This window comes from Hirundo rustica, chromosome Z (genome assembly GCF_015227805.2).
Source record: "Hirundo rustica isolate bHirRus1 chromosome Z, bHirRus1.pri.v3, whole genome shotgun sequence".
Taxonomy (NCBI): Eukaryota; Metazoa; Chordata; class Aves; order Passeriformes; family Hirundinidae; genus Hirundo; species Hirundo rustica.
In genome coordinates, this window is record NC_053488.1 from 86,734,031 (window position 1) to 86,758,389 (window position 24,359).

Genomic DNA, 24,359 nt, shown 5'->3' on the forward strand with positions numbered 1-24,359 from the left:
GTTCTGTCTGTAAAGGTTGTAAAGACAATTCTCTCTCTGTCCTACAAAGGTGCTGTGAGCTCATGAGCAGAGGTTTCCCCACTAAGGAATTCCTGTAAGGTGCTGCCTCATCTCCCTTCCTTTCTGCACAGGCGATGTTCAGTGGGTGTTCGTTTCTGACATTAGCAATGATGCGCATAATAATAAATGCTAAAGTATTTCTCACGTGTTGAAAGTGCAAGGTAGTGACCAAAGGTAAGAATAGGAGGTAAAGCACAACAGCCTACAGAATTTATAACATTCAAAATTCCTTCCAGTAGATATGGAATGTTATTCACAATATGCTGGTTTGGTTGTACTGACTTGAAAGAAAATGCCCTCAATTGAGCCAGAAATGAATGCAGCAGGTTAAATTATTTGAATTCCTTTCTAGACCTAGGTTTGAGTTATATTTTCTGACACAGAAGCTCAGAAGATAACAACTGGCTGGAGAGTACTTTGGTATCAGCATATCTGTACCTAGGGACACATAGAAATATTTGGCTTTAACACAGGGAAACTTTAACACAGGGTATAATTGAACAATTAAGAGAACGAGACAATTGATCACAGATAAATTTATAAAGCTTACAAAACCTTCAAACAGAATAGAAAACTTTAGTCTACTTCTCATCTGTGATTTCTACCTGTGAGGCTGCCCAGACCTTTATCCACATCTTCTCTCCATCATTTCAAATAAATCTGTAATTATGACAAGGCACTCTGGCTAAATAGGTTAAAAATCACACATTTTCTCCCTGTTGCAGCAGTGTTTAGCTTTGAATGAGATATCCAGCAGATCAGCTGAATCAGGTCAGGAGATATTTTGGAACAAGCCTGGAGACTGTTACGTGACTGGGGGTGTCTCACGTAGCAAAATGAAATTCGAAGGGGTGCCTTCATCTAGGGGATCATGTTTCACTTGAATGGGAAAATGTGATAAGTCTTGTTATTTTTTAGTTAGGATCCTATTAAATAGGAAAGGAAAACTGTAAAAAATGTCATCGTCATGAGAAGTCCAAGAATAGTGTCCCTTTTCCTTTGATGAGAAGCAAAAAAGAAAAGAGAAGCACATATGAAGGTATTATGGTAGTGGTTTGAGGTTTAATAAATCAAGATATCCTAAAAAATCTCCCAGCAGGATCCATATCTGATGAGCTGCAAGGCTCAGATTGGTAGGGGCAGGGATAATTGCTATTGAGACTGTCACTCTCTGCCTTTTCAAAGCTCTGCTCACTGGAGGCACAACCACCTCACATTTGGGTTTTTTTCTTGTATCTCCCTTGCTCCTCTCTGCTCCACTTTTCCCAATAATAGTCAAAAGGGATAGCATAAAGCAGGGTCTTCTTCCTCTCACTCTCTCCCATCAGGAGTCTTTCTGAGAAGTGCTTAATGAAGGAACAAACACGGAGTTAATTAGTTTCATCTGGCAAAAACTTTGCTTGCAGTGAAAACCAGGGCTTTTTGCCATTGGCCTGTATTTTGTTTTCTATGTCCTCTAAAGAAAAATGCCACAGGCCCGGATCCAGCATTAAGTCATTATTTTACATTTTGTACATTCTGACAGCTCAGACTCGTGCTATATCACGCCTTCTGGTCACATAACTTTTTGTTCTTTAGAAAGATTATCACTTGCTCCCAGGAAGCTGAGCAAGAAGTACTCAGCCTCCTTGAGCTTCTCCTGCGCTTTTAATTTCCCTCCAACACAATCATGAACTACAAATGTGAGTTCAGAATTCATGCATTGCAGTGACAACTCGGCATTATCAGAACAAAGGATAATTTCAAGATGATAATACATAAAATACTCCTATCCTCTTACCTGGAAGGTTTCACTCAGTTATTCTTTATTACATACTGTAAATGAATACAGTGTTAGTTTTACTGGAGGACAATGTTCTTGAATGGTGATTTAAACTGGCATTAGTTGAAATTATTTGACTGAGACACTTCATCCCTGAATGTAGGCACATATCTATTAAATAAAACACTCAGGCTGCACAGGCAGTGTTCTCTCCAGGCTGATTAGGTATTGCTACATCTCCAATTTCTATGCTACAGAAATAAGTGTTTTTAGGTCATGCATCAGAATGTTTATAGCAAAGTTTTATGTTCAGGAAAGGAAACTTCTTTCTATACATGTAGGATTATTCCATTTCTTAATTACCTGCATAAAACTGTGAGCATAAAACCCTTCTGTAGACACGAGGCCTTCCAACAGCAGAAAAACCAGAAAAAGATCAACAATCAAGAGAGTTCACACACTAATCTGCAGAGGCTGGAAAATAATTTTGTAATTCCTCTGTTAAAAAATAATAAAGATAAAATTTCCAGAGGGAAACAGCTTACTGAAGAGAGTGTTTGGATTGACTCATCTTCCTCAAAATACAATGTGGCCACAGCTGAGAGAAGGCACAAAGCGCTTGGGGGCTCTGCAGTTAGGGTGCAGCTTCCATTTTCCAGTGGAATTACCCCAACAAATCCCTGATTTCTATTCCTAGGAGAATTCAAAATATCATAACCCAAATTCATCCTGATATGAGTCATGATGACATCTGTCTGTACATCGTCATGTCTGGGGGAAGAGCAAGACTCAAACTAGCCAAAATGGTTTCAGTCAAAACTAATCAAAATGCTGGAGTTCCTGCAGTTAATGATAGACACATTTACACTTGCAATCCCAAATGGGAAAAGTTATTTTAACTAACACCAACTGAGAGAAGGTTTTTGCTAACCCTAAAACAAAACAAAACAAAAAAGAGCAAGAGCTAAAAACAGGAGTTTCAAGGGCTCCAAGTTCTAAAGGAATTGTCAGAGCTTTCAGCTTAGTTGGGAAGTGAGGAATTTCTCCATTAACTGAAATATAAATATTAATTAATTATTTCTTCATTTGTTACACCATTTTCTATCATTATTACAACCTCATGTTAAAGTTATGTCCTCATCAGTCATCAACAATTTCCCGTACTCTTTTAAGACAAATGTTTTCACCCATACCCTAAAAATTTCACAATAAAGAATAAAAAACCTAAGAAGACAACTGCAGCAGAAATGTCGAGGCAGAGGCTGGGACAGTTACTGATGTGCTACAATTTTATCAGCATCAATTAACACATCAGCCTTATCATTATTTTATCCGTGTTCAGAAATGGCTTCCCAACTGAAATATCTTCATTTCTCATCTGGCTGCTGGGGTTTAATTGTGACATGCTGAGATTTCTGTAGGAAAAGAGATTTTCCTGCCAGTGCCCAGCAGCCAGAGGGGCCGAGCTCACACGGCCGAGCAGGACGGAGCTGTCTGGGGAAAGGGGCTGAACTGCACTTCTCCCAAACAAGCAAAAAACAAAAGGGAGAAAAGAAAAATGATGAGCTGCACTGGAAATATTGCTGCACAAACAAACTGTGCTGGTGGAGTTGCAGTTTTGCCTTGGCACGGTGCCCTGCAAAGCTGGAGCCCCCCTGAACTCCAGGCTCTGAGAGATCCGTGGGATGCTGGTGCCTCTCACTGGTTCCCAGTTTGCTGCTGGTGCCTGCTGGGATTTACCAGGGATTTTCCTGGGTGCACAGGGAAGGACGCCCCAAATCAAAATCTCTAAATGACACCAATAAGTGAACCTGATTAAACTGAATTTCACAAACAACATAGCATCTTAAACAGGTACATTCAGCAAACACCCGAGAAGCGGTCACCATAAAATGATAGCTTCATCGTTAAAAATTAAAAATTTTTAAAAATTAGAAGTGGTCACCAATGTAAATGATAGCCTCATCAACACCAACAAAATTAAAATACTCCAATAAATCACTTTGTTTTCATTTAATATTATGCTTCCAAGCTTCCTTATCATAAGGTTTGCTTCCTGGTTTTGGCCACACATGCACTGAATAGGTTTTAATTAAACACTGAATTTTACAAAGGAAATGGCAAATAAATGTCATTTATGTGTTATCACGTTCTAATTAAATAATGAGAAAATCTAGATTTATCCTTTATATTCTGATTAATGAAGAGTGCTCTGCTGATTAATGTGAAGTGTTCTTCATTATGACAGAAAATAAATTTAACATAATTCAGAAATTTAAAGAATTGTAGGCCTGGAATGAATCACAAAACTCATGACATCAATTCTGATTACAGAAAAGATGAAGTCTTACCTCTGCACACCATTTTTGAGTCCCAGCTTTCTTAGGATCCAGTACAATCTCACTGTTACCTGTCATTTCCTCTCCTGTGTTTCATTCAGGTATTTATTTGAACAGAGGTATAAGCAGCTCTTCAAAAAGTAAAAATTTCTCTAAAGTTTAATGAGAACAAGGGCAAAGATGCCTCTCTGAATTTAAATCCTGTTTCCAAAAAACTTTTTGTCTTGCTATGATATACCCATAATAATAATTAAATATTAATAACAACTAAACCCTCTTTCTACCACTTGATTTTCTGTAATAAAATCACGGAGCAGCATCAGGAGCAGGATTTGCCTGGAATGCTCTCGGCACCTTGTCTGCCTTTGGAACTGATTCCCTGACAGAATTCAAGCGTGGTTAACAAGTTATTCATATCTATTGTATTTATTACACTTAAAACCTGCCATCCCGGCTCGATTTTGAAAATGTCATGTGAAATAGTGTCAGAAGTCATCCAAAAGGTGAGATCACTTCTGACAATTCATGTTTTTCTCCCAGTAAGCTTTGGTACCTTGAAAAAAAAAAGAATAAAATACAAAGTTCTGACATGATTCATTCTGACCAGGCATGCTGGCTCGTATTTATGTCCTTCTTGCTATTGAGACACTTAATTCTTTTTGATTATTTCTTCCAGTTTTCAGTTTATATTGTCTGTTTCAAAATTCCACTTTTCTTTTAAAACATGGGACCGTATTTTGACTATCCCTCACAAATCCTTACAGGAAAACTCTGGAAATGTTTCAGTTGGCTCTCTACCTAAAATAAAATTCATACAACTCAGTGACTTTGGAATAATTTGAATATAGATTTATCTCCCAGGCTAATCCTCATTTTAAGCCATTATTAAGAATGCTAATTACAGCTCCTCATCCCGGTGAAAAGCAACACAGAGATGAAATAAAACAATTTGTGTTCTTGATTCTTCACATCAAATCACTGATATTATTCCTTCCTGACATGCACTTTTGGAAACTTTTATTCCTGAATACTCCTCTTTTTTTTGTCCAAACCTGTGCACATTTTATAGGAACGGATCTTTATCTCTGCTTCACCCTCAGCATCCTATGCCAGAATTCCACCTCAGACTCCTGGGGGCTTTTCCTGACTCCTTCCTTTAGGATATTTTGATCTCTGACTTCTTTAGTTCATTGTTACCCAGTGCTACACTCTGAAGGTCAATATTTGGGTCTGACAGTCATACACTAAGGACAAAATATAAATATTTATCTTTGATTTTAATTTTTCCCTTCCACAATATATCTACCATTTTGAATCAGCTGCTGAAGATAAACCAGAAAATTTATTATTAATTTTAATGGAGAACTTGCTTTTGCTTCCAGTATTTTTCAGTCTCTGAAGACCTTTGCCTTTGAAATAATTAATTATATTAGTGGTATTATTTGTAGTTAAATGTGACTCCGCTAAACTTCTGAAAAAAAGTGCCCAAGACTAAATGAAATAATTAGACTTTCACTCCCTTGGAAATTATTCTCTAATCACAAATAAATACATGCTATGGGGAATTATTTATTTCAGACAACCAATTCTGTCTATTTACAATAGGGATGGTTCAGTATTGAATTTTTTCTTCAAACATCAAGGCTAAGTGCAATGCACTGTGATACAACACTTAGAGTGGATTTATTGAATCTGGAAAAAAGATTTTGTCAAAAAACAATTTTCTGAAAAACATTAAAGGACGCTTAGGAGGTAAATAACAAAACGTTCCAGAGTATGAATTTGGCATCCAGTAGCTGATACAAAACTAACGAGCATATAATCCAATTTTGCAGCTTTGTCATTGTCTAGGAAGCATAGAAAGAAAACAAATAAGAAAGTGGAGTCATTAAACACACTGAGACAAATTCATTTTTGTAAGTCCTAAAGGACAAAGGAAACACATTAGAGGTGAATTTGGTTTTCCCATTTTCTTTAAATCTAAATTAAGCTAACCAAAATGGAATTGAAATTGGAACAAAGACAGAAATGTTTTGCAAAGGGGATGGAAAACCACTGTGTCTCAATTCAATATTAGATTACAATTTGATTTTTAATTATTTCCCTTGAATTCTATGAGCTATATAATGAGGTATGATCTTTGAAAATGCATGATCTAACATCTCTTTTTTCTGATACTACCAATTAGACCTGACTTACCCTTTTATATTTCTCTTTTTTTCTGAAATAGATGTTAAATTGTGGATGCAATCCAATATTCTGCTAAATTTAATACGCTAATTTCATGAAGAGATCTTATCTCTCCTAATTATTTATGAATTTGCATTAACAATATCAAAGACAACTAGGAAATTTGGTAACCAGCTGTCATTATTTCCCAGATGGGCTTGGAAATTTAAAACAACAGGTGCTATATGATGCAAAAAATATGATGTTAAACTGAGAAAATGTTTTTCTAAATAATCTTTAGCTAAAATAGTGTTAAATATTACAGCATTTTCAAGGTATGTGATACACATTTATATCAACAAATGCATTATTATTTACTAAAAACAGTTGAATATAAAATTTTTTCTAAGGAAGTGTCAGAAAGATGTTACAATCAACATCAAAATCCATATTTAAAGGCTGTAAGGAATGATGTTTCAAAAAAACAGTATAGGCTTTCTACGAGTGGAAAGCTAACAGAATTCTGGAGTGGGAGGAATATATTTATATTGTGCATTTCTGTGAGAGACAGAGAAATTAGTTTTTCTCCATTATTTACATTCAGATTCTAAAGTCCATTTAACATACGGGTTCCACGAGCTTTTAATTTGGAAATTTCTCCAGAATTATATGGTGCTCATTAAACTGTCTTTAGATTCATTACTACTGAGCCAAGTAATTTAATGGACAAAATAAGAAGATATCAGAAATAAGATCTAAAGATGTAATATCCAGCTTTTCATACCAAGAGGTATTTTAGCTATCAGTATCCAGGAAAACAGCATTTTTCTTTTTAAGGATTCTTTTTGTGAGCGCTCAGGAGGCAGCATTTATCACATCACTGCTGTGAAAACAGTCCATGCACTCAAAACTGATGGAAGCAGGAATCACTAGCACCACTTACCACACACATCTGCAGTCAAGTACCATTTACGTGCAGATTTATGGTTTAAAACTTCCAGATTCCAAAAAGAAAAAGCTGGAAGAGGGCATGGTAAGACCTATAATTTAAAAAATTTCTGTGCTGCCTTTTGAACAAAAATCAAAGTAATCAGCATTTATAACGCATTTCTAAGGCTGTGTTCTTCACTGCCTTTGTCCCTGGCAGGCTGTCCACCACCAGCAGCTCCCTTGGGATGAGCACCAATGGCTCTGACGAGTATTTCCAGTCCACGAACCACGCCGAGCAAACCTTCCGCAAAATGGAGAATTACCTGCAGCAGAAGCAGCTCTGTGACGTGCTCCTGATCGCTGGCGACCAAAAGATTCCAGCCCACAGGTACAGCTCCCAGGATCCTTTATGCCTGGAATTGTCAAAAGTCTGCCTCAGTTTATACCTGGTTTGCTACGAATGAAGAGTTACTGTATTTAGGACTCCAGCTAATGTGGAATAAAATCACATAAAATATTTCATAGCTATTATTTTAACCACAATGAAATTCAAACGTGAACCATTGGCACTGTCCACCCTTTCTCCTTGCTGCTGTCAAACTATAGCAAGATCAGTGAGGCCCAGATAAGCACTCTGGGAGAAAATTAGATTACTAATTACTCTTTTAATTTCACTGCTCACTGCTGCAAGATTTGAATCCTATGCTAATCGTTTCTGTTGTACCCTCAATTTATAACATAATAATGGTGGATTTTCTGCCTGGCATTGAGATGATGAGTGATATACAGGCTGCATGGTGGCCACCATGTTATAAACCCCACAAAGGTGTATCAAGCTCTGAGGGCTGACCTGCACCTTCCTGGAAATGGCTTCAAAATAATTGCAAGACTGCTTGATCAGACATGTTTTGAAAAAGCAAAAAGATTTAAATTAAGGTAGAAAATAACAAGCGATACAAAACAAAAGCAAAAGCCGTGCACAGTGCAAGGAAGCCCTTTTGCACCTACTAAGACACACTGAAAAATGCCCTGAGCACCTCTGTGCCCTTTCCTATGTATTTAATGATTTAGGAGTGTTTTTTAGCTTGCTGCCCAATAGAAGCAGCTGTAAGTGTTGAGGTACAGTGCAAAGATCCAGCTGGTACCCTTGTGCTGGCACTGGGCCAATTACCATAAGTGAAGGACAGAAAGTTCTGGTGCTTCTTCCTTAAAAGTCAGGGGTGAAACTGAAACCCTGTGGAGTCCCTGCAGCCCCTTGCCATAATACCTAAGGTCTGGCTTTGGCAGGACAGATCATAGAGTCACCTGCCCAGCCTGAGACAGAGAACTTCCCAATGGTGCATTCTACGTGATGGTTTCCCCGGTTTCCCCTCTCCCTAATGCCCCTGGCCTTTTGGTTTCTCCTTTCTTCTGTGCCTCCATTGGTTCTGGGACCCCGGTGACAGGCCCTGTTGTCCGTATAGGACACTGACCTTTCCTGCCCTTTGCACCACCTCTGTGCCTCAAGGTCTTTGGCTGCTGAAGCTCACACTTGAGCTGCAGACCGGCACACGAGCTCCCCTTTCCAATCTGGATTCCCCTTGGGCTTCTGGAAATAAACCTGGCTGGAACTGATCCAGTGCAAAGGCCTTCTGGCCTCTCCTTGCTGAGCTGCCCACGTGGCGTGTGTGCATGTGTGAGCTTGACTGCTCCGCCTGAGCTTCCCCAAGCGGCCTTTCCACCGCAGAGGCTTATCGGCTCTGGGCTTCAGCTCCACTCCCAAAAACCACAACGCAACAAACCCCTTTCCTAAAATGGGAAGACTTGCTTGCCTGTGGGGACACACTGCAACAGATGAAGGAATTTGCTGTCCTGCTCACACTGCCTCTCCTGCAGGCTGGTTCTCAGCGCAGTTTCTGATTACTTTGCCGCGATGTTCACCAACGACGTGCGGGAAGCAAAGCAGGAGGAGATCAAAATGGAGGGAGTGGATCCCGAGGCACTGAAGGCTCTGGTGCGCTATGCCTACACAGGTAACCCTGCCCCCAGTGCTGCTTCCCAGCTTCTCACAGTTCTTACAGAAACGTTACACATATTTTTGTTCATTAATGCAAAAAACGGGGTTTAATTTCCTGGTAAAATTCAGAAGGTTTAATAAAAAGATAATAGGAGATAGAGATAAAGCAAAGGGTTAAACAGCGGGGTGCTTGGCATTCAGTCAAGAGCACACCTATCATCTTTGGAGATACCCCTTAAATACCTTTTCTATTACATCAGCCTGTTGCATATTCATAGACCCTTCATACCTTTCCACAAACTAATTTATATTATTCTAGGAACTAGTTTGCATGGCCCCTCCTTGGCTCCGCCTTTTTAAAACGTGTGTTTCTTGGCTGTGGTTTTGGTCCTCTCTCATTATCACTTCTAGTTTGGGCTTTAATCCATACTTTCTACAGATGATATGTGCTGATAGCTAACATGTCAGCGGCAGGGTTCTCATCATGTGTTCACTGGATATTTATCTTAACTAAGCAGACAGTTCAATTACAAGCATAACTATATATCAACTATCCCAGTACTATTTTTAAGTTAACAGTGAAAATAAAAAACTGTATTCATATAGCAAAGTTGTTCCAACATTATACAAATAACGTTTATCTTAATATTTGCGAAAATCCAATAATATGTATTTGTAACAATTAATATATGAATTTTCATACTCTGGATTGGAAGGGATTAAGAAACACCCATCTCCAAACCTGATGCCTTCCACAAGGCCAGGTTCCACAGCCCCATTTTGGGAAAGGTTTTTCCCCTAATTCCAATTGTATTTTATTTTATTTTGGTTTTTTTTTACCATCCAGAACAGATGTAAAGCTGTCAAAGTTCCAACAAAAATGTCCCAATTGTGTTCAAAATCCACCAAATCCTGTACATTAAACATCTGTTTAAAGAATCCTTCATCAAGAAAGGAAAATGAATTTGTGAACCACAGGACATCTCAGAGAAAAGCCAAAGATCAACAAACTTTTAAATAATGAAAATACAAGGGGTATGACTTAAAACTTTTTTTTTTTTTCTTTTTTTTTTTTTTTCCCCCCTAAATGAAAACTGCTCAGGTATCCTCGAGTTAAAGGAGGACACAATAGAGAGTTTGCTGGCTGCTGCATGCCTTCTGCAGCTCTCCCAGGTGATCGAGGTGTGCTGCAATTTCCTCATGAAGCAGCTCCACCCTTCCAACTGCTTAGGGATCCGCTCCTTCGGGGACGCCCAGGGCTGCACGGAGCTCCTGAAGGTGGCCCACACATACACCATGGTAAGCTGGCAGCTGGCAGCTCTGCAGTCACAATTACATCCAGAAATGTTCACTTCTGTTGTTCCCCACATCAGGGTTTTGCCTTGTAGGAAGGCGTCCTCAGTGAACTTGAATTTGCTGCACAACTGGTACCTATTCCTGCCAGAAAATGTAATAGGGCCTTAACACGGCTCATGTCTAGAGAAAAGCAGCAATGGGCCAACCTTATGCCTTTGATTCCACACAAAGAAAATTCTAAAGCTGATTTTAAGGTGAGACATGCATAAAAAGAGTCAAAATAAAGAACGTATTGGAAAGATTTGGAATGCTAAAAAGAATCATGTCCCTGACTGAACATAATCCTCCTCTGGCTCAAAGCAAGAAATGAATATTCAGAGCATGGCAAACAGAGAAGCGAGATAACTTGCTGTGAAACCAAATTGAGGAATAAATATTCAGGGCAACAAGATGTGCTATCGCAGCTTAAAACACAAAAAGAACGGCAACTGCTACAGCTAAATAGATATAAAAAGAACTACTTGTTAGGAGACCCATGGCAGCTTTACGCTTGATATATTTGAGGAGGATGTCAGAACCAGTTCAGAGGCTTCATAATGCTGGGAACCCTCCATCAAGGTGCATGTCCACCTGCTGAAAGAGGTGAGAGTGGCATGTGCTCCTCCCTGTCACAGCAATCAATGGTTTTCTCAGCAGCAATTACATCCCCTTTACATTTCAAAGTTTGGAATGGGGCATTTAAGACAGAGGTTCGCTCAGCCTGTATAAGAGAGTGTTGTCCTTGCTGCTCCAAACCTTTTTATATTCATTCAAAAATCAGGAAATCCCCCTCTGCTGTTGCCTCCTTCCTCCCACCAGTACGAGAACGTGGGGGGCAGCTTCAGGCATTTATGGTTCAAATTTATACAAAACTGAAATAAAATCACAGGGTTGGATTTATGATTTTATGACAGTAAGAAATGATGAGACAATAAACAGCAAAGCGATTATGACAATTTTTTGTTGTTGTTGTTTTGGGTTTTTTTTACCATTTGAATTCTCCAGTCTTTCCCAAGAGTTAAACCTTTGTTATTTTTGAAACCATGTGTCATATATTCAAGAGTTGAGTCATTGAGAACTTCCTAAAATGAAGGATCATGATGACTCTATGGCACTCAGCAGCACTGGGCATAAGTTTTGTACTCTTTTCCTTGAAAATAACTTCGACCACCCACCCACCACATTTGCTACTGACAGCTTAGAAAGAGAAGAGGAAATAAAATTCTGTTTCAATGCCTTCTAGTGATATTACAAAACACCTTTGGAGAACAGGAGATCATAACAATGCATAGACACATAAAAATTGTGGAAGGGGATAAGTATAAGATTCAGGTTTGTTTCGTGTTGGTTAAAACGTGAAACTCAGGAGAAAGACCAGAAAGTTGTCCTGTAAATATAGAGCCCCTTTCATTTTCAGATGTTCTGTAAACACTAGACCCGTTCAATAAAACCAGACACAATGGGGACCTTCCCCTTCAATATTTTGGCCACTGAGGCAGAGTATTAACAGTTTCCTGCCTGGTATCTTTTTGTGCAGATAGGGCTTTTTTTGATAAACAACTTGTGCTATATTTGTAGCTAGAAGTGGACTGGCCTTCCTGTCCCTGTTCTCTGAATGTCACAAGTATTAAAGCAGGATATGCATAACAGACCAAAGCTGACATCTCCTTTAATCACTGATACCTCTGTGTTTGCATCCTGGCTACATTTGAAAAAGAGTTACAGAAAGTGAAGAAACTGCTGAAAACAAAGAGCAAAATATCAGTTACCAAAATTTCTTCACCAGCCCCATTTTAATCTGGTTCCTTAAAATGATGTATTAATTCTAGGTACAGAAATAGAAATTTTATTTCAAATGCAGTCATGAATTCCTACATGCATCTCTTTGCAAGTAGCATAACTCCTTCTCTCCCTTTCACCATTTTTTTTTCTTTTGGAATTTGATAGGGAAGGAGCTAATATATATATATACTGACATCATAAATATCGATATCAACTCTGATTTTGTTGTAATTCAATTGTACATTTTTTTTTTAAATGAAAAATAATTTTGTGAAAGACTCTAGGTATTTAATATAGGTAGTCACTTGTGGAGTTGGGGAGTTTTATCACAGCCGTAGCTAAAAGGCTGAGAACCTTTCATTGGGATCTGTCCAACTTTGTATTGCCCAAATAGTGCTGTTAGAAAAGTGAGCTGAATTTCCATTGCTGTGTTTTCTTGCCCTAAGAGCAGAGTCACACAGCCAACAGCTGGCACAGCTCGTTGCAAAAGGATTGGAGGGTTTCAGTGTAATTGGCTCAAAACCTTTGAATCTGCAACAGAAGGGACACATTTTATTCGAGTGTCCACTTGGCCTTTCTAAAATGCACATTATATCTTCAAATGGTATTTCTATCAAGCCACAACACTAAGATCACACTGATGAACAAAAGTGCCAGTGGCAAATCCCTAAGCCAGGACAGCCTGACAAGAAGCCTGACAAAGACATCTGCAGTGTGGTGGTGTGAAGATGAGCATTATTCTCCAGTTCTGCAAGAGCAGGGCAGCAAAAAGCAACCAAAAGTCTCCCTTAAATGGTAGAAGGACATTCAGTGATCTTTAGAAGATCCCCAGCATTTCCCTGCATTGTGGAACTGAGCAGGAAAGAAATATCCACAAAGCCTACATTACCTAACAAAAAGTTATTTCTATGTATTTGTGAAAATCACCAGCACACTGAAATCTTCTTTTATTTTTAGGAACACTTCATAGAAGTAATAAAAAACCAGGAATTTCTTTTGCTCCCAGCTAATGAAATTGCCAAGCTCTTGTCTAGCGATGACATCAACGTGCCAGATGAAGAGGCAATTTTCCAGGCTCTGATGATGTGGGTGAGGCATGACCTGCAAAACCGACAGCGGGACCTGGGGATGCTCCTCTCCTACATCAGACTGCCCCTGCTGCCACCCCAGGTGTGAATATGAAGGGCCAGCAGGGAACTCTGACAGCTGAAATGCTTGTCTTGAGCACCCTGTAGGCAGAGAGGAGGGTTTTGTGGAAAGGTTCTGGTTTGGGCTGGAGATTACTGCTATTTTTTCACCTTTTAAATTTTTTTAAATGATGATGTATGCTAAAAATGATTTTTAAGCATATATCTACTTTGTTTTAAAACACAGATTAAAATAAATCCTCCTAAAAAAATGTCAGTCTATTCCAAAAGCCAAGTGTTCCTTTGTTGGGTTGCAATGGCTCTCCTCCAATAGCAGAGCAATTTAGATACCATGCAAAGATATTTCCTTAGATTTGCCAAACTGCAGGACAGATAAACCACAATGCTTCTTTCTTTACTGCCATAAAAAGTAGACAAATATAAAAGCACCTAAATTATTGCTGACAATTCTGAGCGCTGACATTGCTTGTCCCTTAATTCTGAAAGAGACAATTCGTCTCTTTCTGTCATCAAATTCCAGAGCTGGACATCCTGTTTCATAGGAAAGTGATGCTGCTGTGTTTGTGTCATAGAGGAATCTTTCTATCTCCTCAGAAAGGGATATAGAATATTGAGACTGTCAATCAGGACAATTTATAAATCTACTTGACTTATGCTGCAAATATTCTACCTTGAAAGCACTATACACCATTGAAATACATTTGAATTACATTTAATTTAATTAAAATTACATTTGAAATACATTTAATGTCTCCTAATATTCACAGAGGTGTCTACTACTCTGGTACATTTATTTACTCACATAAGGAGTTTTGTATAGAGGGATCCAGTACTACAAATTACTGTTTTGAACCCTTTTCAAGAGTAAAATAAAGACGTAGGAAAAAATTAATCAAAGTCATCACACTCACAGGCTTTCCTCTCCACCTTTATATGGTTTTACTTGCATTAAAGCAGAATTCCCGGCAAAGCACAAGTGAGTGGTGTGCTTAAAATGAGTGTTTGTAGCTACAAATTCTTTAATTATTCAAATAGATGTAATTTTAATGGTTTAGCTATATATCAGGATGCTTTTTTCCCCCATTTCTTAGCTACTGGCTGATCTAGAAAACAGCCCAATGTTTGCAGACGACCTTGAGTGTCAGAAACTTCTCATGGAGGCCATGAAGTACCACCTGCTGCCAGAGAGACGCTCCATGATGCAGAGCCCTCGAACCAAGCCCAGAAAATCCACAGTGGGAGCCCTTTATGCTGTGGGAGGCATGGATGCCACTAAAGGTAAGCCAAAAAGTTCATTTGATTGGATTGATTAATTGTGCTCCAGACACCCAGGGAATGTATGACATTTATTTAAATATTTCCCATGGGAAAATATCAATTTAGGGGTAAAGAAGAAAAAGCAAATCACAGAGCAGAATCCTATGTGTCAGAAGTTTTTTTTTTTCTTGCAAGGATCATAATTGTAAACAATACGCTTGTAATTAGGTACACACTAAAGAAGTTTGATTCATATGGTGGTTTTTAAAATTAAACTTAATATGAATTTTTTTTTTTAAAAAATAGTTAAATTTACAAATCAAAAGAAAAAATAAATATTTAAAATGTTTCAAGATTTTTTTAATATTGAACCTTGTGGTCTATATTCTGACAAAGTAAGAAAGCTAAGTTTCAAAGAAGCAGAAAAATAAAACCAAAAAAGCGTGGAATTACAGAGAACTCTTACCTAATGCTTATAAATCCTTATTATAACATTTCAGGTGGAAAGATTTGTATTTTTCATGAACACAGCTTTTTTTCAGGACTTTATACAGGGTCTTTTTTCAGGTATGTAGTCAAAAGTTAATTATTATAAACATATTCCATTTTCTATTATTTGATTTTCACAACTGCAATCAGGTTAGAGCTTTAAACATTGCACTATTCTATTTAGGCGGCAGAATATTAAATCATTTTCTCCAGGAACCTCAACTTCAAACCCAGAGCTTGGAGCCAGAGAACTCTAATTACTTTAAAGTCTAGTGACTTGCTGCACAGAATTACTTTTAGCTGTGTGAGTTCACTTTTAATAGAATCACGAAGAAGATAATCCATTTCATGGTTTGCAAAAAAGCTGCTGACGACTGATTTTTTCCCCATATGAGAGACCTTGCAGAGCCACCTGCCTATCTCTGTGCAATCAAATCAAGTGCAGAACACACATTCATCACCAGCACAACATGAAAACACTCATTCCTAGGACAATTTAGCAAATTGGAGTTAATTTGTTGCAAATAAGTAGATTCATTAGCGATACTGAGAATTTATGAGTTATATCAGAGAATCAGGCAATATTTAAACTATCTTCCCCTAAAACAAGAATACAAATTTCCAATATTTTTTTCCCAGTAATGGTTGTGCAAAGAAAAGGCTATTTCGGTCAACATCTGCACTTCCTGTTGGTGCCTCTCTTACTTCTTACCTTGGAGGGAAGCCAATTGTTTGAACTTCTCATGTTTGATGGGTAAGAAGAGCAGCACTTCCGCTCCTCCCTGCCGTCCTCCACAGCTCTGACTCAGATTTGGAGCCTGGGCTGGATTTGGAGATAAAGAAACAGCAGAAAGAGACCAGGATTCACCGGAGGAACAGCTCTGAGAAGGGAGTAGCTCACACCTCTGGCAGTAGCACCCTGCCTGTGATAAAGGCACGCTCCAGGCTTGACGTCTCAGGCAATGCCAGGTTTGCCTTTGTGCTTATCTCAGGTGGAATACGGAGACAAATCTCAAATTCCAGTGATCAAAAGAAGATCAAAGAGGTACTTTTGGGCTGGAATTTTGAAAAACGGGAATGTGCCTAAACCACGTTAAGTTTTGTGACTTTCAAATCTCCCAGCCTCTGTAAAAATTGCAGCCCACGGGGTATGTCGGAAAACACTTAAACCTGACTGCATTTTGCCTGTGTTTTAGTTACCGTGACAGATTTCCTTTGAAGTGGAGAACTTTGGGGCATTCAAGTATTAGCATAGAATAAATGAGAAAGAATCAAAGCAAAGAGCAGCAAACAGAATAACAAGACGGAAAGAACAGGCAAAGAAATCCAGCTGCTCTGAATAAAGGGGAAAAAGAAGAGTTTCTGTCTTTTATTGCAGATGGAGCTGGTACTTTCTTTCCCAACCTATGCACATGGAAAAACACACAGATAAAAGAAAAGATGGCATGAGATAAACTCTTATTTCACTGAATTTCTGGAGTACATCAGGTGATCCCTAACAGATCTCTAAACCATATCCTATCTTTCTTTTCTGCTATACTGCATGGTTGTTTTCCTGTTGTAAAAATAATTTCTTAGACACACACTGCATGCTGTTATCTTCAAAGCACCACTTGTCTGGTCTCCAATCCCAGTCAAGGAACAAGAAATCAGTTCTGTTTTCTTCATCTGGCTGCTTTTGACTGAGCTGAATTTGAGCTCCGGGGTGCGCTGGCAATTCTCTCTTGGATCTTAGTGAGCCGTGCCCTTGCTGTGCTTAGCAGCTCTCAGAGGAGCAATTATGGCTCCTGAGCGATGATGGGAGCCAGTGCGTGGAGAAGTGTCAATGCTGAATGGCAGAGAGCTCATGCCTTATGAAGAGTTTCAGTAAAAACCTTACTGGAGGTCCAGTGACCTGGAAAAAATGGGAAAGGTGGGTGATGTGTTACGGCAGCCAAGCAGCTCCTGCAGGGCTGCTGCACAGGTGAGCCTCAGGGAAAATACCTGTGGGAACCAGATGGGCACTCACACAGAGCCTTGTCTCCTGCCTGATTCCATCCTAAAAGGGAAAATATCCACAGGATTCCTCAAGGTGCTTCTCCAGTTCCTCAGACATTGAGTCTGCTTTGAATCTCACTAATGCTTTAGGCACAAAGGAGTGTATTGTTGTAAGGCACAGTATTCATAAGGAATATAAAGAAACCCCCCCAAAAACCCCACAAACCCCCTGCTCTCATGGTATTCAAGTAACAGTTTTGACCTTCCTCCATAATTCCCAGTGCTACAGAAATTGCCACAACTTGATTCTCCATTTCTTGCCACCAGTATATTCTCATAGACTTGTCAATCACGTGTGCAATTAGTGCAGCTTTCTCACTAGAGAGAACTGAGGAATGAGAACTTCACGTGAGAACTGAAGCTCACGGCAAAATCTCACACACAAAACTTCAGTATTTTATAATTCAGTCGTGTCTTGAGCTGGCTGCTGGGTACTGCTGCCTCCATGGCTGTCTCTGTTTTTCACAGGCACCACCACCATTGAGAAATACGACCTCAGGACCAACAGCTGGATCCAAATTGGGACCATGAACGGCCGGCGGCTTCAGTTTGGGGTTGCAGTGATTGACAACAAGCTCTACATCGTGGGGGGCAGGGATGGGCTCAAAACCTCCAACATTGTCGAGTGCTTCAACCCTGTCACCAAGGCTTGGACTGTGATGCCCCCGATGTCAACACACAGGCACGGCCTGGGTAAGAGGGGCTCTGCCCCTGCAAATGCCTCCCAGCACACACAGATGGGGTTATTCCTTGGTTTAGAAAGACAGGTGTCTGCCAGGTAAAAGCCAGTTTCCCTTGGAATGCAGAATGTAAAACCCTCTCCCTCTGAATTATTATAATTTTGAAATTAAGGGGCTTTCAGGCAAAGATATGGGAATAGGAATAACAGTTCTTTACTAAGAATGTTAAAAACGTAGTAGTACAAAAGAGGCAAAAGAACAAAAAAAGAAAAAACCCACTGACATAGTTGAAATACAACCTGACACCCTGTTGATCAGGGTGTTGGGAGCAGTCGAAATAAATCCTCCTAGAGTGACAGATGTGGTTCTGTGGAGTAGAGATGATCCTGTAGAAGGGTCCAGTGGTGGTGAGATGTGTCCAGTCTTCCTCTGGGAACCCAGTGCACACAGGCTGTGCTGATTTCCAGGTTTGCCTGTTCTGAATCCCAGGTTTGATCCAGGTGGGAATGCCGGGCTCCTCCCCTGGGTGCAGCATCTCCCCATGGACGATGGAATTGTCTCAGCCCTGCAGGGAGCCTGGATGGCCCATGAACAGCAGAGATCCCTGCAGGGAGGATGGGTCCTGGAAGGGATAAGAACCCTGCCCCAGCTGGTTTAACAGCTGCCCATGGACAGAAGGCACCCGCCCCTCCCCCTGGAGTTGTGAGATAAAGAAAACATCTCTTGAACCCGTTTCAACAGATGGGAATAAAATACAACTTGCAACCATGACAGGTTTGATTGACTCAAACACGGCCGAGGAAAATTTTAAGAGTATTTGGTAGTACACAGCAATATTTGTAGAAGACATTTTTCAAAGAGAGGTTTGCCTATTGCCATGACTTTATGATTTTGTTAGTATTCACCTAACTAGCGCTGGTCTTCCTGAGTTAATTTTGCATGTAGGAAATTCCAAAATATAAGCTGTAGTGAAAATAAACAACTCTCAATGAATTAATGGCCAAGGGATATACTTACATTACAGTAACAACCTTATTTTATATATATATATAAAAATACATGATGAATTAAGCCCAAAGGTATCAATCACCTCTGTAATTCACATCAGGGCATTACCTACACTGAAGAAAACGGTGCATGAGAATAAGTACAACTTCACCAGTCCTAATGTTGCGATTACAAGAAGTTTTACAGAGCTATGTCGTGGCTTAGCTTCTGTTTTTTTTTACTGCAAAATAATCCTTAATATTATTCATGCTAAAGAATAATTTGAATATGGAATCTAGAATTTATTTCCAGAACTATAAAAAATAAGGCTAAGTTTACAGATGAGAGACTGTAACAGAGGGAATATGATGATTTCTGAACAATTTATATATCCCAGACCTTATGGAAAAGCTGGCTTCTCTTAAGTTACAGAAACAAATATTGCTTGAAATCATCGGTAAGTTCAAATGACATGGAATATTTTTATTTTTGTGGTTAATAGAGGACAATCAATTCAGAATCATTTGGCAGACCATTGTGGCCTATGTCACCTTCTCCACTGCTTGGTAGAGACAGGGTAGTGTAGGGTTCTTACCAGTTGGAACAGAAAATTGATGAAGTAGGTGGCAAATGGGAAGACGACTAATCAAATTAAATAATTGTAATTGAAATCTTTATAATTCCTGAATGCAGGGGCATAATTCTGTCCAACAGGCAGGTCACAGCCATAAATTTGAGTGCTCAAAGTTTGGCTTCAATCTGTGCCTGTTTTGCCTCATACTTACAGACCCTATTACCCTCAGGGAGATTCTGTGGAGAGCTGATGCTTTTGAAAAAATCAGGCCACGTATATTTAGGTCTGAAAGACAGATTTAGAAAACTTTTAAGCAGCTGGATTGAAATATATTGCCTCACCTAACAAAGGGAGCAAAGAGCAGCAGCAGCTCCCAAAGGGAAGGCACCAAATCCCTTCTCTGGAGATACAAAATGGCCCAGGGTTCATCCACACAGAGCTTTGCAGTGACAGCCAAGTTGGCTCTCCTGTGCCTCAAGGACAGCAGATACGAGCCAGCTGTTATCCAAAAGGCATTAAAATGTTGTGGTGCTTTTAGCTGGTAGGGACAGCCAGCTACACACCCCCAGGCTTCCTGCTGGCATCACTACAGAGCTTCAGCTGGCTCAGAATTAGGAGAGGTTGTTGGTGTGGGCATATTTTTCATTGCCTGACTCAAGTTTTGTCTTTTTGTAGGAGAATAGCATCATTTCCCTGTTAGAAGCTCAAATTTGTTTCAGAGCAAGGTCACCAGGAGTGAAAGAGATAAAAGTCCAAGAAGAGAACATCAGAACCAAAGCAGCTTTCCTTTAATCTTTTGGCAAAAGATAATGGTTATTTAGAAGAACACTCTATGTGAAGTGCTTGTTTATCTTTATTTATTCCTCCAAATGAAAAGGCTGCTTTCAGATCATTTAATACCAGCTGAAATTGCTTATCTGCACACAGGGAATTAACGCACAGAATGAATACACCGCTGGCCGCTGAAACCAGGAGATAATTTGTCCCTAATTCTGTCTCTCAAGGAGTAGCAATGCTTGAAGGACCAATGTATGCAGTTGGTGGCCACGATGGGTGGAGTTACCTCAACACAGTGGAGCGCTGGGACCCGCAGGCGCGGCAGTGGAATTACGTGGCCAGCATGTCCACCCCAAGGAGCACCGTCGGGGTCGCGGCACTCAACAGCAAGTATGGCAACAGGAAAACCCCTCTCTGGGTTTTTATTTGCTCTCTCCCTTGGAAATGCAGCTTCTTAACTTTTATTTTCAGGCTTGTGTTTATTAGTGACCCGGAGGAAACAAAGAGAAAATGTAATGCATGGAAATAAGAAAGGAAGGCCTTTCCTCTGCTGTGTGGTAAATTGATTTCAAACCTGCAGTCAGGTTTTAAACACATTTTGGCCCTTTAAAATTATAGCAATGTTATTACATGCACATCAGAAATTTACCGAGAATATAACACACATGGATAAAAAATCAGCTACTTAAAAAAAATATTCCAAGTTCATGTTTACACTTTTAAATCATTGTGTCTAAATAGACTTAATGTGAATGGAAGCAAAGTCTTTCCTTTGTCGTACAAATTCACAGCCAATTTTTAAAATTTTGAAGGTGTATGGTGTGTTTGATGGAAAGAGGATCAGTTTATCAATTTGGTATGGAATAAACAGCATCTTATAAATCTTATCCTACACAGATTTTCTCTGCCCTCCATCTCTTGCTTAAATACATGAAATCAATGTCGATGTAGTCAACATTCTGCTAAGATATTAAATCCACTCAAGCCCTTTTATATGGGAGCAGAAAACTGTGGATCTTACAAAAGCCTTGTAAAAGGCCTCAGGTTATGTAGAGAATGGTTTGAGCCAACACTTCTTCTTTAAACCTGTGGGAAGCTCTTAGCAGTTTGTAGAGGCTGGGAACACTTACTTATAGCCAGACAACTGCATTTACCTGGAACTTTTGCCACTGGCTTCCCTGATCACTGTGTAAATTCCTGAGAAAGAGAAGGGTAAAAAGCAGAAACAAAGATGTCAGTAAAGGGGGAGGCTTGCGTTAATACAAGGCAGCACTTAAATTGTAGCTCACAAGTCCAAGAGAGGCAGAAGTGCCTCTCCAAGTCCCTGCTGTACTTCGGAGGAAATGTTCTCAGCAGAAACTCCACCACAAACTCCTGTTGGTGCCTTCCACAGCAGCAACATGCAGGAAACCACTTTGTCAAAGAGGAAACCAGCCTGATCCTGACTCTGCTCTCAATCATTGCTGATACAAACTGTCTCCAGCAGGGCTTAAATCATGTCTATTAGTCTGGTGATGTAATTTCGGAAGTACCAGGAGATCAAATGTCCATCACTCATTGCTACTGCTGCGGTCCAACCAACAGAATCCTTCTCCTTTTCCTGTTTCCCTAAATCACACTGTATTTTTTCCTGTTCAACCCCACCAGAAAAGCCTTTGCATATTTGTGGAACAACACTTTTGGACCAATAAATAGCCCATTGAAAACATCAGTCAATAATGCTATATTTAGTCTTCTCCTTAGAGAAAATGGGAAACACCACCTTGTTTGTAGACGTGTTATGGAAAACAAAGGATCCCAAGCGATTGCTTTGTGTATACAGATATTTCCTTGCCCTGCAAAAGCTGTGTAAACAAGCAGGCTGTATCAATGGCATGATGCGAAAAGAAAATAAATCAAAGGCTCAAGTTTTGTATGGATCAGACAACAAACTGCACAACCAAACTCAATTTTATCAAGTGAACAGACATTAAAAAAGAGACAGCTGGGGATTTTTTATTATTCTAATGGTGAAGAGAAGAATCTTCTAGTTAAAATATGCACCAGAGAAGTCTTAAAACTTTTTAAGTCTCTGGAATAAAAAAGGCACTTCTAAAGGAAAATGCAGCTGACCTGGTTTACGTCATTTACTCTGGGTCAGTCCATGTGTTCCCTAGGTCTCTAATAAGCTGCACTAAATAAATTCAATTTTGTGGCAGAAGACAATAACAAGGGTCTGAAAGAGAGTGGAAAAACCAGCACACTCAACAACCGAACACATCTTCTATTACATTCCATTCCATCCTAGTCCAGTAGCATCCAAGATAGCTGGAGATGTGAAGGAAGTTCAGGCTTTGTAAAATTCATTGACAAAAAGCCACAACCCCTGATTTTTTTTTTTTTATTTTTTTTTTTTTTTTTAAACAGGGATTACCACAATATACTCCTACAAGTTGCCCCAACATCAGCTGTTTAAATTTTCAGTTGTTTGCTAAGTACTTTTGGACTTAACATATAAGATGACATAAGGTTGTATCTTCTGTCCAGCAGATTTTCTTAAATAGACGCTTAGAGGAAAACAAATTCAATATATGTTTTATATATGTTTTTGGTATCTATTCAAGTTATTAAAGTTAACTGCAAAGAAAAAACTTATAATGTGATGATACCCAATAGTCTCTAACTCTGTCCCTGTACCATACATTTCAAACATATGCAGCATCTTGCAATTCAACTCTTTCTATTGCTCACATTTAGAGACCCTGACAAGAATTTTTAAGCTTAATTTTCATATGCGGCTGCTTGAATATTTCCACTGTGGGTGTAGAATATAACTTCATCTAACACACAAAAGCCTTTGAGCAAAGGAAGTTCCAGAGCACAGCAAATAATGGGCATAATGACAATTTTAACGTGGTCTGAATGAAGTCAGCCAGATAAAATTCCTGTTAGTGGGAGGATAAAGACTGAAATTGTTTCCCTTCTTGGGGGCTTTTATCCCAGGCTATATGCAGTTGGTGGGCGAGACGGGAGCTCCTGCCTGAAATCCATGGAGTGCTTTGATCCTCACACAAACAAGTGGAGTTTATGTGCCTCCATGTCCAAGAGGAGAGGTGGCGTCGGTGTGGCCACCTACAATGGGTTTTTGTACGCCGTGGGAGGTCATGATGCTCCTGCTTCCAACCACTGCTCCCGCCTGTCTGATTGCGTGGAGAGGTAGGAAAATATTTTGCTTTTTTTTTCTTCTCTGTTTGCTTTCAGGGAAGGGATTTGTCTTGCTCATGTTTAGATAAAGGCCTGAAACTGGGAGAAGTACAGCCACCACCACATGCCACCCGAACCAGGGTAAGCCACACCACATGATATCCAGTACACAAGAATGTAGGCACTTAAGAACTGTTATTCCTTTTTCTCTCAATGCCCTCGTTTACCAAATTGGGCACCAAATTCTGTCTTGGTTTTGAAAGACAGTTGTCTGCCAGGGAAAGTTAGAGCTTCCCTTGGAACAGAGAATGTAAACCCTCTTCCCTCCAAATTATTATGGTTTTGCAACTATCAGCTTTCAGACAAAGCTATGGGAATAGGAGTAACAGTTCTTTACTAGGAATAATTAAAAAAAAACCAAAAAAAACCAAACTAAAAACCATATGTAGTAGTACAAAAAACCCCAAGCAAGCAAGGTAGTAAACAAAAATCCTGGAAAAACCCTGACATAGTCAGGGATATGACCTGGCACCTTGGTGGTCAGGGTGTTGGAAGCAATCCAAATAAATCCTCCTGGAGTAACAGATGTGGTTCTGTGGAGTAGAGATGGTCCTGTAGAAAATCCTGTGGTGATGAGATGGGTCTGGTCTTTCTCCTGGAATCCAGTGGAAAAACCGGATCCCTTGTGTCCTTCAGTCCCAGTTTTTATCCAGCTGGGAACAGCTGGCTCCTCCCCACTGTGTGGAGCATCTCCCAGTGGGATGATGGAATGTGTCCTGGCACTGGTGGGCACTAATGGCCCATTATCAGAAGATGTGCCCCTGGAGGATGGAGGGGTGGTGACAGAGATAACA

At 39.7% G+C, this 24,359-nt stretch overlaps 1 protein-coding gene across 2 annotated transcripts in view; it reads left to right on the top strand.

Moving 5' to 3' along the window:
- KLHL4 (kelch like family member 4) overlaps window positions 1-24,359 on the top strand; it is an 80,228-nt gene that overhangs the window by 52,215 nt on the left and 3,654 nt on the right. For both annotated transcript variants that reach the window (XM_040089931.2, XM_040089930.2), the window contains exons 2-9: window positions 7,478-7,648; window positions 9,136-9,272; window positions 10,359-10,555; window positions 13,331-13,543; window positions 14,613-14,799; window positions 17,773-17,997; window positions 20,550-20,712; window positions 23,305-23,517. In XM_040089931.2, the coding sequence (XP_039945865.1) occupies window positions 7,506-7,648; window positions 9,136-9,272; window positions 10,359-10,555; window positions 13,331-13,543; window positions 14,613-14,799; window positions 17,773-17,997; window positions 20,550-20,712; window positions 23,305-23,517 (1,478 nt within the window). In that variant the 5' untranslated portion in view covers window positions 7,478-7,505. The remainder of the gene's footprint in view (window positions 1-7,477; window positions 7,649-9,135; window positions 9,273-10,358; window positions 10,556-13,330; window positions 13,544-14,612; window positions 14,800-17,772; window positions 17,998-20,549; window positions 20,713-23,304; window positions 23,518-24,359) is intronic.